This window comes from Panthera uncia, chromosome D1 (genome assembly GCF_023721935.1).
Source record: "Panthera uncia isolate 11264 chromosome D1, Puncia_PCG_1.0, whole genome shotgun sequence".
Lineage (NCBI taxonomy): Eukaryota > Metazoa > Chordata > Mammalia > Carnivora > Felidae > Panthera > Panthera uncia.
The window spans coordinates 11,931,814-11,948,581 of record NC_064808.1 but is presented as its reverse complement, the minus strand read 5'-3'; the positions used below and the strand labels follow the sequence as shown (position 1 = coordinate 11,948,581).

Sequence of the window (16,768 nt, the reverse complement as noted above, 5' to 3'; positions counted from 1 at the left end):
GTGACTTGTACCGCTCTCCCCTGACGTCGGGGACTGGATGCTCTGAAAGGAGTTCACGGCGCCCAAAAATTTCACACCCCAGACTGCAGTATAGGGGTCGCCTGGAAGAGACTGGCACGTGGCAGTATCAAGTTCAAGTGCTCGTGTTAGATTCCCCTGAGAGGCGGCGCTGATTCGAAACCCCAGCAGCGTGGGATCTCGGAAGCCGCGTCCCCCCCCCCCCTCCCCCAACCAATATAGTCGTAGGGCTCATCTGGTAAAATCAGAGGAGGCCTGGCCTCCTGACAGAGATGTTTGAGTTTGACCACTACGACTTCCCTTTGCAGATGGGAAAACTGAGGCCCAAAGAGGATTTGCCCAGGGTCCCAAATCTCCTTACCCCGGTCCACTTCCCTTCCCTCTTAATCACGGTGACTCTACATCCGGAATGATTGGTAAAATGTGTCCTGCACGAAGACGTTAGGACAGAATATTTAAATTCAAGACTTCCCCGCTAATCTGACTTAGTTATGCCAGTTTGCTAACTCAATCCTGGGATAAAAGACAGAATGCACTGTTGCTCCCTGAATTCATGACTTTAACCTCTGAGTAAAGGCCATTCCAGCACTATCTAGCAACATACATTCAGTAAATATATATTGAGCTCCAACTCAGTTCTAGGATTTGAGGAGACTAGGAAGCAAGATAGAAACAGCCCCAGCCTTCCAGGAGCATAATATGAAACAAAAGGTTCAGACAAATAAACTCACTGTAAAACAATGCAAAACAAAACACCCCAAGGTGATAAGGTCAGGCTGCAGATAGACTGTCGGCCACTGCCAGCTTGAGTTAGGAACGTGAACCATGTAACTCTTCACTCACTCCTCCCAGAAGGTCAAGAGGAATATTCAAGAGACCCTTCCCCCCTGACCCATGCTATTGGAGGCAACTCAAGAAAGGAGTAGATGGCTGCAAAACCGAGCGACTTTAGGAGGACACTCAAAAATGAAGGGGGCACTCAGCCCAGGAAAGGCTGCTGGATGCCTGGGGGATGGGATGTTTCAAGGGGCTTTAAGAAGAGCATGAAGCAGCTGGTGAGCTGGAATAAAGATGCGGCATAAGAGAACGGAACAGAAAGGGTAGACAGTGCAGATAAAACACGAATCCCAGAGGGCCCTAGCCAGCTGCATCCCAGGCAATCAGGAGCCTGGGACTGGAGACCCCACCCCTGCCGTGACATCACAGGGGAGTGGGGTGGAGACGAACTAAAAGGGGGTCCCCCCCTCCCTGGCCTTGGACTCTTGGCAGCCCAGAGTATCAAGAGCAGAGAGAGCCTGGGCACTGAGCTAGGGTTGCCTGACTTAAAGGAACAGGCTCCCCACCCGTTCCTCAAGCCCCCCCCCCCCAAGCTGTCCCCTCCAGGCTTTGATCTCTGTCTCCCTGTCCTGAGGACCTCTCCCTCCTGAGGCCACCATTGGGTCCCTTCTCAGTGGCCCCTGAGTGCTCTCTCAGCATGAACTGCGTGTCTGATTTCTTCACCTACGAGACCACCAAGTCAGTGGTTGTGAAAAGCTGGACCATTGGGGTCATCAACCGAGCAGTCCAGCTTTTGATCATCTCCTACTTCGTGGGGTGAGTCCTGTGGGCCTTCGGGTCCTGGCAGGGGAGGGCTGCCTGGTGTCCCCTCGGTGTTGTTGCTGTCCAGCGGCCTGGGCTTCTCTGTTGGAGGAAGCAGTCTCTTCTATGGAGCCGTGTCCCATGGACTGGACTCGGCCACTCCCATCAGGGATCTGGTCCCCAGATGAGTTCTTTTCCCCAGTAAATCCTCGGGAATCAGAGGGTGGTTTCTAGGCACACACCCCAAGGAGTGAGTTCTTGCCTTGGTACCACGCCCTCCACCAGGAGAAGTCCCAGGTGACCATCTCGCTTCTCCCTTGTATCCTGCCCCCACCAGAGAACAGACCCCCACACACACACATCTTCCCGTTCTCCTCAACCAGTGCTTTGGGGTCCTAAAAAGACGAGGGAGCACAGGAAAGGGGAAGGGAAGGTACTGAAATAGGGGAGACAGTGCTGGTTTGATCCGGTTGATGGTGGGGTGGGAAGGAGGGAACTGAACCACTTTGGAATGAGGGATTCCCTTCCTGGCTTTGGGGAGATGGTGAAAAAATGGGGCAAGGGGAGAAGCCCTTGCTCCTAGAGGGTAGGACAAAGCAGGGGGTCTGCTCTTTGGTGAGGAGGAGAGACACAGGCACAAATAACACTCAAGGGAAGAGTTGCTCAGGGGAAAGGTGGCCATTTGAATATGATACAGGGGCCCTCCTCATGAATCCAGAAACACTCCCCTTTGTCAGAAAGCGAATGTTCTCTACTGCTACCTGACTTTGTACCATATAACCCATCCTGGGGGCTGCTTAAGAGCCAGTGGTCAGAAGACTCCCTCCCAGTGCCCACCTTTAAAGGCATGCGCTCCCCCCCTGACACACACACACTCACACACATATATACACAAAGGGCCATGAAACAGACAATGGCTGGGGAGAAAACACAGGTTCTGTCTTTCTCGTGGTCATTTGCGCACACCGATGGGGCACCAGAAATGACAGGCAGAAACCTCTCAAGTTTTCTTTCCTGGTGTGCCGGTCTCTAGTCTCATGGTGTTCCTTGAGACAATGCTGTTCCTTGAGACAATGGCTCTGCGTGTGAGACAGCTAGCCAGTGACACCTGTCATGAGTGAATTCAAGCAAGTGAAAGGGGACGTCCGGTGCATGTGTGAGCTGGAGCTGTGCGTGCATGGGCCTCCTTGCCTGAAAGGTCAGAGCAGAGTGTGAGTGTGTGCTCGCAAAAGCGGGCAGACGCGGCTTAAGGGATTTTTTTTGCTTTGCGTGCTTTGTGGGAGCCAGTAGGCTTCACTTATGTGCCTGTTTGGACCAGGCTATGCATCCAGTGCTCCTCTCCGGGATATGACAGAAGGGGTAGGATAAGCAGTGTTGAAGTTTACTTACAACTGGGAGGTTTTGTGAGATACAATGTTTGCCAGCGTTCCATGTCCGCATCTCCAGAGTCTGGCTGGAAGTTGGTTCTTAACTGTTCCATGTTGACATGTATATACGATGCTGTGACTGTTTATAGCCACAAGACGAGACGGTATGGTGGTCCAGGTGGATCCCAAAGCTGCCTCAGCACATTCCTGGCTCTGTTGGCTCTGGCAGAAGGTCGATGGAGGGTAGACAGCGCCTCCTGGGCCAGTCTGCTCTGCTCTCCCCCTGCCCCTGTCTCTTCCTCATCGTGATACGATCTGATGCTCTGATCCTCAGTGCTGGAGCTCAGCCCGCAGGAACAAGCAGGAGAGGCTCTTCGGCGTCTTGATATCCAGCCCCATCCATCTCCCAGCCTGACAGCTCCCCATGGAGCAGCTCTTTCCAGTTACATCCGTGCAGTCTGCAGCCCAGCCCCCTGGCCTGAGCCCCATCTCTGTGCACATGATCCCATGCACCATTAGGACTTCATGATCCATTGTCATTAATTTAGCAGAAATTTACTGAGCATTTCTTCATGCCAGGCATTGTGCACCAAGGACAGAAAAGTGGGCAAAAGCAGACAGGGCCCTCACCCTCATGGAGCTTACAGTGCAAGAGATGGGCATTAATCAAACTATCTCCAAGAACAAATGTAAAATTTCAACCAAGGCCCATGATTTGAAGAAGAGGCACACGGTGCTAAGAGAGCTGCCAGCATGGAGGTATTTGACCTGGTTGGGGAGCTAAGACAAGGTTTTCTGGAGGTGTGGTGCCCAAGGCAAGGTCTGAAGGACAAGTAAGAACAACCCAGGGTGGGGGAAAGGGAAGGAAGAGGATTCAAGGCAGAGAAACCCAGCTCTGCAAAGGGAAAGGGCCTGGCAAATGGGGAGAAGAAAAGAAGGTCTCTATGGCTGGAGCAGAAGGAGCAAAGGTGAGTGTGGCGTGAGATAGGGGTGGGATCACAGACCCAGCCAGACCTCAGACACCCTCAGAGCTTTCATTCGTACAGAAGGACAATGGATGGGAAGTGTGTGTGTGTGTGTGTGTGTGTGTGTGTGTGTGAGAGAGAGAGAGAGAGACAGACAGACAGACAGACAGACAGAGACGGAGGGAGGGAGGGAGAGGGGGAGAGAGAGAGGAGACAGACAAATGAGATCTGAATTGGGAAGATCATTCTGGCTCATATGCCAAGGGATTGGAGTGGGTAGGAATGGACACAGGATAATCCATTAAGGGTGGTGCAGTCATACGGAGAGAGAGGAGGATGGCTTGGACACAGTAGAATTTGGAAGGATTTTTAATGCTGTGATAGTAACATGTAACTAACACTTGAATCTCTGCCATATCATCCCTGCGAGGTAGACCAGATGCACAACCTTACTAGGACACGTGTAACATGAGCCAACCATTCCTCTTATGCATTTGCAGTAACACACCAGCTCATCGTCTGCACGTATGCTCTCACCCCTGCTCCAACCTCGGCTGCCTGTCTGGGGTTCACACCACTTCATCCCTGGTTTCTTTTACCCAGCCAGGTGCACAGAGAGGCCAAGACTTTCCTGGTGTTTCTCATGTGGCCTTCCTGGGCCCCGGTGGCAATCCCCTGTCTCCTCTGTGGGGTGGGACTTCCTAAGAGCCAGTCTCTCTTTGGGATCCTCTGGGGAGCTGAGGAGGAAATAGGAGATCCCTGGGGACTGAGTTTACAGAAGTGCTGGTGGTTCCATGGCTGGTTTGCAGGACCTCCTTGAAGGAAGTGCCTTCCTGCAAACTGACAGAGGGGCACCCCCCCCCCCCGCCCTTTGGTGCTTCATCATCAGAAGGACCTGTGGTGGCTGATGGTGCCTTGGACCCCTCACAGCCCTGCTCTCCCCGTCCCTCCCTCCCCCTGAGCGGCCCAATCCGTAGACTCACTATTTGCACAGCTGCCCCGTTTGGTTCATAATATCCAGCCTCATTTTGAATCTTATAAAACTCAATACATACAGCAGTTAAAAGGGGAGCTGCTCTCATTTAGAGAGAAGGGCCTGAAATTCCACCTTCTTGGCCCACCACCCCATCCTCCCCCCTGGATGCACCCTAGGCACCCCATGGGACACTAGGTGGCAAGTATGTGGGAAGACCTTCTGGAACTTCCCACGTTACAGGTGCAGAGAGAGGAGTGGTTTTCACTCTGGTCTCCCTCTCCCCTCTCCACACCCCATGAAGGGGAGGCCAGGGAAGGAAGAGCCTCTGGTTAGAAGCCTCGCTCTGACACAACTATGAGTGGGGCTTGGACGGGTCACCTTATGTCTCTAAGTCTCAGGCCTCATATCTGGAAAATGGGTTTAGGAATGTCCGCCCCAGGGAGGTATGGCGAGGCGAGCTGCCATGTCAAGTGCCTTGCCTGAAATGGGAGAGTCAGTGATAGACGGCAGCTATGATCATTTCATGGACTCCCCAGCACACCTCCCCCTTCCCCCCCTCCGGCTCACACCTTCCTTAGAGACCCCTCTCCTCCTGACACACACACACACCCCACGCCCACTCCCCGGCCTCCTCCCTGACTCCTTGGGGGTGGACAGAAGGGGCTGGGATGCTGCTCTGGCCTCCTTCCCACACATCCCACCTGCCAAGGAGCTGACACCCGCTTTCCGCTCTATAAATAATAAACCAGGAACACAAGAAAAAAATAAGTCAGAGTAGCAGAGTAAATGCCAAGAATCGAAGGCCCAGTCCTGCCCTATCTCCTCAGCCCTGGCCTCTGGAGACAGACTCAGTCCCTCTGTTCTGGAAATGAAGCATCCCCTTATTTTGAGCTGCCCTGATGACGTCCTTGGGCCCCAAGGGGCCACTGAAATTCTCCCACTTATTATTTAACTCAGAGAGAATTCTGATGTGGAGTCTCCTACCCACTGGGCACAAGAAGGAGCTTTAGAGGAGAAGGAGGAGGAAAGAAATTGGTTAATTACTCTTCCAAGCCCTAGGGGCCCTTCCTCCTGCGACTGTGCCAAGCCTAGAGTTGTTGCCCCGGTGACCGGGAGCCAGCAGCCCCAAGACCAGCCGTGCAGGGTGTGAGGTGTGAGGGTGTTCCGAGCAGTTTGTCTGGGTTGGAGCCCACCTCTCAGCTTGGCAAGTCAGTACACCTCTGTGCCTCTGGTTCCTTATGTGTGACCTAAGGGCCACCTGGGTGGCTCAGTCGGTTGGGCTTCTGACTACGGCCCAGGTCGTGATCTCATGGTTCATGAGTTCGAGCCCCATATCGGGCTCTCTGCTGTCAGCACGGAGCCCGCTTCTGATCCTCTGTCCCCTTCTCTCTCAGCCCCTCCCCCACTCTTTCTCTCCCCCGAAAATAAACAAGCATAAAAAAATAATAATAATGACAAAAATGTCTCTCTGGGTTGTGGTAAGGACTCAGTGAACCCTTACCGCACGGAGCACTTAGTGGGCTGTGTTGGTTAGGTGATAATGATCTGAACCCCGCTTCTCATCAGCAGATGTTCCTGGGCTTTATGGACAGGGCAAGGGGTCTTAGGAAACCGTGTCATTAGATCACCACTCAGAGATGTGGCTATTCCGTGGCCAGGCACACTGAGGTTCCAGAGGGCGTATTGTGACTGTGGCTTCTACTTGGGGCAGTGGTGAGCTCAGCTGGGAGCAGGGAGACCTGGGCCCTTGGCCTCACTCCCTCCGCTGGGCAGGGCCCCAGCCGTGAGCTGATAATACTCATTTGGACGTCAGATGGTGGATGAGATTTGTGTGTGAGATTTCCTTACGAGACCTTGATGAAACGCCTCCCCTTGCAAAAAAAAAAAAAAAAAAAGAAAAGAAAAAGAAAAGAAAAAGAAAAAGAAAGTAAAGCATACAACACCACGGATGTCCATACAGGCAGGGTGTTCGTTTGAGCCCTGTACAAGCATATGAACAACTCCTAAGGCTGCATTAATCAGGATGTTGCCTGCTATAAGGCGGCAACAATAAAGCAGGTGACAGGTTGGGAGCCACCCGCCAGTGCTGGCTGTGACCCCACCCCCTCTGTCCCACTCAGGAGAGCATTTGGAATTCAGACCCATGAGGGAAGCCCCATTATGGGGCTAACTCCCAGCCCTCTCACTGAAAACTGCACAAAGAGTCTCTTGCAAACGTCAGCCTGTGTTCACATAAACAGGACGGGTAGGTGCCCATCCTACAAGTGACTGTGACCCCCAGCATGACCCCGGAGCTGTTCCCCGCCATGGGGAATACACAGGTCATCCAGTCCAATACCCCCTCTCAACTGAAAACATCTCCTTGAGTCTTCCCAGGCACGTGGAGCTCACCACCTCCCATAGCAGCCCATTCTTAGACAACCTTCTGGGGTTGGAAAACTCCCGGGCCTGAAATCCTAACTCCCTGCTTATAAAGTCCTCAGGTCAGCTTCCCAGCCTGACCCTTCCCCAGCTTTGTGCTTTCCACACTACACAGCCTCCAGTTCCTTCCTTCTGCTCATCCTCATCTGATGGGCCACCCCAACCTTGTGCCGTCCTCGGTTAGCATGCAGAAAGTGACCCTAATCCAGCAATTCCCAAAGTGCATTCCTGGATTCCACGAGATGTCACCAGTATTTCTCCAAAACTAGGAGTGTGCAGCATTTTCCAAATGCGTGTGATGACCCTTCCTCATCTGTGTAATGGGGACAGTGACGGCATCTGCCTCCCCGTGTGCTGTCCGGAGCTAATAGGACTGGCTACAGGCTGGGAGTTTGCTACTGAGGCCAAGAGTGGCTCGCGCCTTGAGGGCTCTCGCAGGAGTGCAGAGGGAAGAGTGGCCTGCAGGCCCTTCTTGCTGCTGGGGAAGGCTGCGAGGGTCCGGGAGTCCGGGGAGAGAGGCGGAGGTGGAAGAGCGGGAGCCCGCCCTGATCCTGGCCCAAGTAATGGCTTGAAGCGGCAAGAAGAAGGCAGTACAGGTAAACTTCCACTGGGTGGCAGCACAGTCCAAGGAATGAGGTCAGCGGCCGCCGCCTGCTAACCCAACTCCTACCTGCCGGGTAGTGAGCTGCTCCTCCCCTCCTCCTCTAGCCTCATCTGGCGCTTGCACAGGTGGAGACTCTACCAAGTGTCCAGCTCCCAGATGCCTTCACTGACTTGTTTACCGCACACCTACTATGTGCCGGCACTTAGGCTCACCCATGAGCAAAGCCTGGGGTGCTCAGGGTCAGAGGTGTAGGATCCCCTGCCCCTCCCCTTTCCAGTCGCCTGCCAAAGAGGTGGCCTCTGAGTCAGCGGGAATGACGATGCGTTGGCAAAGGGACGATGTCGCCCTCAAGGGGGCGATGCTGCCCCCAAGGGGGTGAAAACCTATCCTTGAAATTTTTATGTGTAAAATACAAATATACATACTGTACATAAGCTGATATCTGTAGTATTAAAATTTCACGATGGGGGGGCGGGGGAGGGGAAAAAGTCTAAAAGTGGTCCTGAAGCAGTAAACAGGAAAGATGGAAAAACTCTAAGCCAACACAGGGTGAGGTCTCCCCTCTAGCACAGGCCTTCCCCCTGCCACAGGGCCAGACCCTGTGCTGTCTAATGTTGGGGAAGGAAGCCTCTCCTGGCCTCTGTCTGATGGGCCTAGACTCTCTTCTCTTGCTCTCCATCCCTGCTCTTCTGCCCAGGTGGGTGTTCTTACACGAGAAGGCTTACCAGGTGCGGGACACAGCCATTGAGTCCTCCGTCGTAACCAAGGTCAAGGGCTTTGGACGCTATGCCAACAGAGTCATGGACGTGTCTGATTATGTGACCCCACCCCAGGTACAGTCCTACTACCCCCAGGGTGCTATGTGGATGCCCAGATGCTGGGGCAAGGTAGGGAGAGTGCCGACGGGATCCCCCAACCAGGGTTTGTGGCATCGGTGATCAGAGAAGCCCTTCCCCTGCAGCTGGAGGATGAAGGGGTGGGGTGGGGTGCTTGGGCCTGCCCTCCAGAGTGCAGCACTAGGCATCAGGGAAGGAGGGTCCCCCTCAGGCTCTGCCACACTCATCCTGTGATCAGCACAACATGCAGAGGGAGGCAAGAGAGGACGGGTGGATGGTTAGACCTGACTTGGACCCACCTCTGCCCTCTATTAGCCCTGTGACCTTGGCCGAATCTCTTACCCCAAGTATGAGTTTCCTCATCTGTAGAGTGGGGATAACAGTGATACCCAGCTCCTGGATTGTCATTGGTGCATTTTTTTTTCTCTCCCTTCTCCTACCAAGGGTACCTCTGTCTTTGTCATCATCACCAAGATGATAGTTACTGAAAACCAGATGCAAGGATTCTGCCCAGAGGTGAGGGGAGGAAGAGAGGTTGGACGAAGCAGGTCAAGGAAGAAAACTTTGCGGGTGGGGAGCGGTGGCAGGGAGGGGCATGGGTGTGAGCAGAGGTCCGAATTCCGGCCTTGGAGCTGTGTCCTGGGACCTCCACCTCCAAAGGCCCCCAGTTATGGGGAAGCATTGGGAGCCGAGAGGCTCATCCGGGCCCAGCGCAGGGTCCTACACCCACCTGCAGCCCTGTCTCCCCACAGAGCGAGGAGAAGTACCGCTGTGTATCAGACAGCCAGTGTGGGCCTGAGCGCTTCCCGAGTGGGGGTGAGTGCACCCCTTCCCCTTGCCGCCCCCCCCCCCACAACCCCAGAGTGTTAGTGGGACCCTGGAGGGCAGCACATCCCCCATGGGGGAGAGTCCACCCTAGGAGAGAGCATGGGAATTGGCCTGTTTCTTGGAATTCTGCCAGCATTTATAGATGCTCACGTGAGCCAGAGCCAGTGGGGGCTGCCCCCAGAGGAGTCCACAGCCCGGGGATGGTGGTGACAGAGAGGTGTGCCATGAGGAGGCAAGTGCCGTCAAGGAGGAACAGTGGGAGCTGGGAAAGGGAGAGAGATTGGCTCCAGGTAGGTGGCCCTACATGGCTTCCTAGAGGCGGTGACATTTTAGATGGGCCCTGAAGGATGGGAAGGAGTTGGCAGCATAGAAGGGTTCTGAGAAGAACATTCTAGACAGAAGGAACAACTGCAGCAAAGCCTCAGAGGCAAGGAAGAGCACACCGTGACCGGGGAGCAAGGAGGCTCATCTCCCTCTGGCTTGGTCTAGGGCTCAGGAGGAGAGGAGGGAGAGAGCTCGGCAGGGCTCCTGTGCCATTGGTCCACCTCCCTTGCCCTCCCTGTGTCTCCCCTCCACCTGTGGGATCCCCGAGTGTGGGGGCGGGGGTCCCCTGATGAAAGGTGGGGTGGGGGTGAGGGAGTGGCAAAGACCCCCAGCACTCGTGGCTCCCCTTACAGGGATCCTCACCGGCCGCTGCGTGAACTATAGCTCTGTGCTCCGGACCTGTGAGATCCAGGGCTGGTGCCCCACCGAGGTGGACACAGCGGAAATGTGAGGACCCCACCCCAGCTCTCGGTTGCCAAAGTGGGGAGCTCTGTCTGCACCCCTGCGCCTGCAGAGGGTGTCACAGGCAGCCCCAGTGGTGTCCAGTCCAGGGCCGGGAAGTGGTCTCAGGATGGCACCTTCCCCCTGCCTCACCTGCCACCCTCCTCTCCCTCTGGCCCTCAGCCCCAGAGAGGCCAAGGCCAGGTGCCCGGTGGGAAACATCCAGCAGTAAAGGTGGTCCCTGGGCGAAAGCACCTTGTTTCCCCTGTCTCTTTCCAAGAAGCTGAGGCCCCCTTGTTCTCACCCACAGGCCTGTCATGATGGAAGCCGAGAACTTCACTATTTTCATCAAGAACAGCATCCGTTTCCCCCTCTTCAACTTTGAGAAGTGAGTCCCAACTCCCTCCCTAAAGCAGGAAGCAGTGCACCCCCCGCCCCAGCTCATTTTCAGAGGGGTGGAGAAGCCCATTGCGCGTGGTTCTCTCCATGGTGTCTCCCCATCTCCCTGGAGCTCCTGTTCCCAACCTCCCAGCTGGTTTTGACCACCAAGTAGTAGGGAGGCCTCTGGGGCCAGTCTCTGTGCCAGCCTCCCGCCTCGGGGCTCAGAACCCAGATGGGAGTTCTGCTCCAGGCAGGTGAGGGACAAGGTCAGCCTGGGCCTGGAACCCAGATCCCACCAACCTTCGGGGCCTGAGGGGCCCGTTCCCACCTCTTTCCTCCCACATCAAGCCCAAGTGGGTGTGTCCCTTCCCGCTAGCTAGTTAGGAGTTGGTTGACTCCTTCACTCGGCGGGTGCTCGGCGGGCATCGGGCGTGTGCAGCACGATGCCAGTTACCACGGAGGTGCCGAGAGAAATCAGGCATGACTCCTGGCCCCTGGGAGCCCCAGCCTGGGTGCTGGGGGATGTTAGACATGGGCACACTCAACTCTGATGCAGAGAGAGGGGAGTCGGAGTTGCAGGGAGGATGCAGGAACAGAGGTGACGGAGCCTGCGAGTGTCCAAGATGTCAGGTCCCCGTCCCCCCTGCCTAGGCCGGGAGGGTCTCTGAGAAGGCTGTGTATGCCCATCTTCGTGTGAACCCTGGCCCTTGCTTCTCATCTCTCCTCCTCCCTCCCCAGGGGAAACCTCCTTCCCAACCTCACAGCCGCCGACATGAAGACGTGCCGTTTCCACCCTGAAAAGGCCCCCTTCTGCCCCATCTTGCGGGTGGGGGACGTGGTCAAGTTTGCAGGGCAGGATTTTGCCAAACTGGCCAGCACGGTGAGCGCCTAGAGGAGGCCCCGGGGCCCTTTGGCAGGCGTTGGAGGGTGGAGGTCCCGGGAACCCGGGGCCGTGGCCAGGCAGCGCCACCTGGTGGAGGCATGCCAGGTCTGCAACTGGCTTCGTGCCTCAACGGGGTCTCCCACCCCTGTCCCGGGGGCCTTGCCTCCCTCACCCTTCCTGCCAAGCCTCAGTCTGCCATCCTCGCCTTCACACTCCACGTTAGAGCTCTGAAAAAGCCCGCGTGGAGCCTTCCTGCTGCCAAAGGGACGGAAGACAAAAACGGGATTTATGGGCTCAAAATTTATGCACTCACCCCTGAGTGCAGCACTTTGTTTACGAAGCAGCACGGGCCGAACCACTTTCCCTCCACCTGGAGAATGGGAAGAATCACGTGTCTGTCTGTCATGACCCCCTGTCCCCAGGCCGTGGAGACAGCCCTGCCTCCTCACACCTGGCCCCCTTCCACAGGGCGGAGTCCTCGGCATTAAGATCGGCTGGGTGTGTGACCTCGACAGGGCCTGGGACCAGTGCATCCCCAAATACTCCTTCACCAGGCTCGACAGCGTTTCCGAGAAGAGCAGTGTCTCCCCAGGCTACAACTTCAGGTAATTTCGGGGCTCCTGGGACATCAGGAGGAGGAGGCAGGGGCCGTTCTAGAGTTCTGCCTCCAGCAGCAACGCATGTGGAGAAGAAAGGGGGCCACGTGGTCCCCCACCCCACCCCCACCCCGGGCTTCAGCTCGACATCAGAGAAGGCTTTCTAAGTGCCGCCACCCGGTGATGGCGTGGCCAGGTCAGCAGTGAGACCGCACGACCAAGACCTCCCAGAGGGTGTGGTCTGTGATTCTGACCTTCTGAGCTCGGGCTCTGAAGCTGGAGTGTGCCTCAGGAACGCCCGGGCAGCCCTTGTCGGGCACCTGAGTTTTCTCAGGTTTCTCAATCCACAGAGCAAGGGCAACAGTGGTGCCAGTTTACGAGATGGAAAGAAGGTATTTCCGTTCTGTCCATCTTCATCTCGGTCCCAAAGAACAACCACGGTGGCCGTTGGTTCTTTCTTGCCTTTCCAACCAAGGGCTCAAACCAGCCTTTAAGCACCATCTGGTCCATACTCCCAATGTCCTTGAGACATAAGGAACCTCTCCCTGACACCCACCACCACCACCATCACCTCCATTTTGAAGAGGGGGAAAGAGAAGAACCCAGAATTAACTATTTGGAACCAGCTGAAAGCCCCTGACGAAGCCCTTGACCTTCTCCCTACCTGATTTCCCCATCTGTGAAATGGCCGTAGCGCCATTATCTTGAGGATCCTAGTAAGCAAGGTGTGAAAAGTTTCAGCTCTCTGTTTTGTTTTTCCCTTAACTTTTGAAGATCCTGAGGTCTCTGGTAGGGCCTTGATTGCACACAACAGTGTCATACACTAAACAGGTTGACTAGGCAACGATCAGGGAAAATGGTACACGTAAGAATAGGTTTCAGTTACACGTCCGAAGAATGGTTACTCGAACTTTCTTTGTTATAGTGGTGTTTTCCAACATAATGGCATAGATAAGCGAAAAAGTAATCATTTCACCTTTTTCTTAACCTTTATTTGTAGTTTTAAAACTACGTCTAAAACTACATCCCATTACCCCTTATATTTAATAGTTTAAAATATATATGTATATTCTCTGGAAAGAAGAATTTTTTAAAATTGAAAGTGCTTTCATAATCAACTCCAAACTTTAAAAAACCATAGGAAACAACACATATTTTAAAGTAGGTTAAAAATACTGTTCGGCTCCCTGGCAGAAATTGGCATATTTATTCAGTGGGTACATCACACAGAAATCAATACAAAGGATATTTGTATGGTGGCTTAAAATAGCAACGTAATTAATAAAATTCTCAGGATCTAAAATGCAAAGTTTTCATCTTCATAACTTCCCCCTGGCCAGTGGGAACACTTCAGTTTTCCTAATAACTTACATGGCAGATGAGCCGGTGAAGGATGTGTGTATTATGAAGCCCCCAACTACTGGTGCCCTCCCCCCCCAGTTTTAGAACAAGTTGTTTCATTTAAAGAAGAAATGGTCTGGCATTCTGGATCTCCAGTTTATTGTGCTATGGCTGCCCTGCCACCTGCACCCCCTTCCCGCCAGGCACAGCAGGACACGAGGTAGAACTGGTCCTGAATCAGCTTAGATTGTATTTGGGCAGACAGATCCAGGATCTCCAAGAACCCTGTGAGCCTAACCTCTGCAGGGGCCTTCGGGGAGCTGTGTGAGAGGTGTGGACCCCAGGTAACTAACCGCCTCACCGAAGGCTCCTAGGCCAGAGTATGAAGGGGCAAAGCTGCTCAATTCAACCCCTGTAGTTTAGAAGAGTTTCCAAGGGGGCCCAAAGAATAGCTCTGGCGTGGGGGAATATCTGGGGACTGTGACAGACACAGGGCTCCGCCCAAGATCCCCCAAACCCCTCCCCCTGGGTGCCCACCCACTGCCCTCATGTTCCCTTCAAGCTACTGGCACCACATGGACCCCCAAGGCTAAGCTAAGCAAGCGCCCACATCGGGGGAGGCCACAGACCGCCCTCTGGTAAGAGGCTAAGGGTCACAGCCCAATTCGGCACAGGCCACACTTGGGTGTCTGACACGGGAAAACTAAGAACCCACAAAGCTCCTCATTCCCCAGCACGATACGTTGTTTGGCACAATGCTCTGTGATGTAGGTGCCACCGTATCCCCACTTCACAGGTGAGAAAACAAAGGCTTGCAGCCTGAAATAAGTTTCCCAAGGCCACACAACCAGGAAGCGTGGGAGCCTGGACACAACCCTATTTTCTCAGCTGATTTCCATGCATCCACGAAAGCTACGGACATTCCTATGTGTTAACCCTCCGGAAAACATGCTTGTGTGCTTGACATTTTCATCCTCACTTAAACAAAGAATCTGAGGTCCACAGAGGCTAAAGGGACTAGGGGCTGCTGGAGGCACAATTCAGGGTCTGGCCTTTTGTCCCCCAAACAAATTCACCTGCTGCTCCGTCTCTAACACAGGCCAGATTTTTTTTTCAACGTCCTACAGTTGCCATTCGCTCTGGAGGGAATGGAATCATTCAGCCAAGAGTCAGCCTTGTTTTAATCTGCAAACTCAGACGAGAGGCAGCTAGAGATTCGCATTTCCATCACTAATTACTTCTGCAGCTCCTTTCCAAATTCCCTCCCCCTCCTTCTTGCCGCTCTTCTCCTGTAGGATCAGAGATTTAGAGAATGTATAGCCAATGAGGACCCCTGGGAGACCCCTAGACTGAGGTGGCCTTTTTACAGATGAGGAAGTGGAAATTTCAGAGGGGAAGTGACTTGCCCAAGGTTACAGGAACACCTTAAGGAGCCTGAGAGGTCATTTGTCCCAACTCCACTATCAGTCTCGCTGTAACACGGCCCCAGACATGGGGCTGCCTCACAAGATGGCCTGTCCCTCATTGACAGCTCCAGTTATTGGAAAGGTGACCTCGTATTGAGCCAGAATGTGTCTCCCTTCGACTTCTACCCAAAGTACGTGGTGCCGTCCATCTAAATTAATCTTTGTTTGTGTGATCTCCTGAGGTTGCCATCTGTCCCTACCTGAAACTTGGTGGAACGATTTTATTTTTACTCCTCTGTCTATTCTGTATGGCTGAACACTCCAGGAGCCTCTTTAATGTGGTATTTTTATGAAGCCTCTTTCCAAGTACATTGAGAGTTGCCATCGGTGGGTCCATCCGGATTCGTAGTGGACGAAGTACAGCATTTCCAAAAATAAGAACTGGCGAGAGTCACCGGTGTAGTGGTGTGCAGGTGACAGGCACCCCAGTGGCAGTGGTGTAGACAAGGGCCAGGTCCCTGCATCCCAGGTGGACCCTCGGTGCACCAGAGCAGGATTTTAACCAGAGTGCTGGGAGCAGGCAGACCGTGTCGCATGTGAATGTGAGTATTGTGTAAGGTTTTGAGGGAGTGGGTGTGTTTGTTAGGGGATGAGTGTGAGTCTGCGGGTGAGTGTGCAAGTGCACTGTGTGCCTGAGCGTGCCCGTGAGAGTGTGTGTGTGTGTGTGTGTGTGTGAACACGCTGTCAGTGAATGTACATGAGTGCGCATGAGTATATGGGCAGAGATGGTTACAAAGACGGATTAAAAATACTATAGCAGTCAGGGTCCCAGCAGGAAACAGATGGCACATGCAAACTGGGTAATTTGAGGAGAGTTTAATAAAGGGACTGTTTCAAAGGTGTGGGCAGGGTGTAGGAAAACCGCAAAGGATAGCGCAGAGCCTGGGGCCAGTACCCGGACGCCGGTGACTGCCCGGGTCTGAAGGGGCGAGGGCAGGAAGCAGTGACTGACACCTGGGGACACCGCTGTCAGGACAGGAGTTGTGACCCCGCCAGGCTCCACCCGAAGCCAGAACCCAAACCACGGACTGAGGATGCCCGAGGCAGGAGTGTGGATCAGGGGTGTCCTTCATGGACACAGGGAGGTCTCTAACCCTCATACGCCCCTGAGGAGCCCATGGAGCAAATGCCCCATAAGATGCACGTGTTCATAGACAGGCATTTTCTTTAAAAAAAAAAAAAAAAAAAAAGGAACACCTTATTTCCACAAATAAGATAGAAATGCATCCTCAGAGTAATACATCCAAGCGATATGTAGACACTCCCTTTCACTCCTCCAGTTTTGCTCCCCTTACAGGAAGTTAATGTGCTGGACAGTTTGGTGAGCTTCCCTCCAGTGCTTTTTCTCTGCTTTTCTGTGCAGAGAGATTCCAGGACTTTGAAGATCTTTAAAAAGCCCATCTCCAGACCTCAGAAGAAGAGCCCCCCAGAGTTAAGTTTGCAAAGCCTTTTCACACCTATTTTGTCAGGATTCACAGCTCACGCCCACACACCCCCACAGTAGACACTTGCCCCAGGTCACACAGCTTAAAGAAGAGGTGCATCAGGGCCCAAACCCAGGGACCTGATCTACAGCCAGTGCCCCTAGCACACCTGCCACCTTCAAATCGTTTGCAACAAGGAAGCAACCAGAAGAGAGACACCCAGCAGCGATGGCCGGGATGATGGGAGAGAAGCAAGGACATGCATTCAGCAGCGTCTCATTCGCATTTCTCCCCCCCCCCCCCCCCCCCCCCCCCCCCC

At 54.0% G+C, this 16,768-nt stretch overlaps 1 protein-coding gene across 1 annotated transcript in view; it reads left to right on the top strand.

The window, feature by feature from the left end:
• The first annotated feature begins 226 nt into the window (after nucleotides 1-226).
• The window catches only part of P2RX3 (purinergic receptor P2X 3), a 28,055-nt gene continuing 11,513 nt past the window's right edge, over nucleotides 227-16,768 (top strand). Inside the window, exons 1-8 of the mRNA XM_049646749.1 lie at nucleotides 227-1,611; nucleotides 8,627-8,762; nucleotides 9,210-9,281; nucleotides 9,518-9,581; nucleotides 10,271-10,364; nucleotides 10,669-10,746; nucleotides 11,478-11,619; nucleotides 12,091-12,227. Coding sequence (XP_049502706.1) covers nucleotides 1,493-1,611; nucleotides 8,627-8,762; nucleotides 9,210-9,281; nucleotides 9,518-9,581; nucleotides 10,271-10,364; nucleotides 10,669-10,746; nucleotides 11,478-11,619; nucleotides 12,091-12,227 — 842 coding nt within the window. The 5' untranslated portion in view covers nucleotides 227-1,492. The remainder of the gene's footprint in view (nucleotides 1,612-8,626; nucleotides 8,763-9,209; nucleotides 9,282-9,517; nucleotides 9,582-10,270; nucleotides 10,365-10,668; nucleotides 10,747-11,477; nucleotides 11,620-12,090; nucleotides 12,228-16,768) is intronic.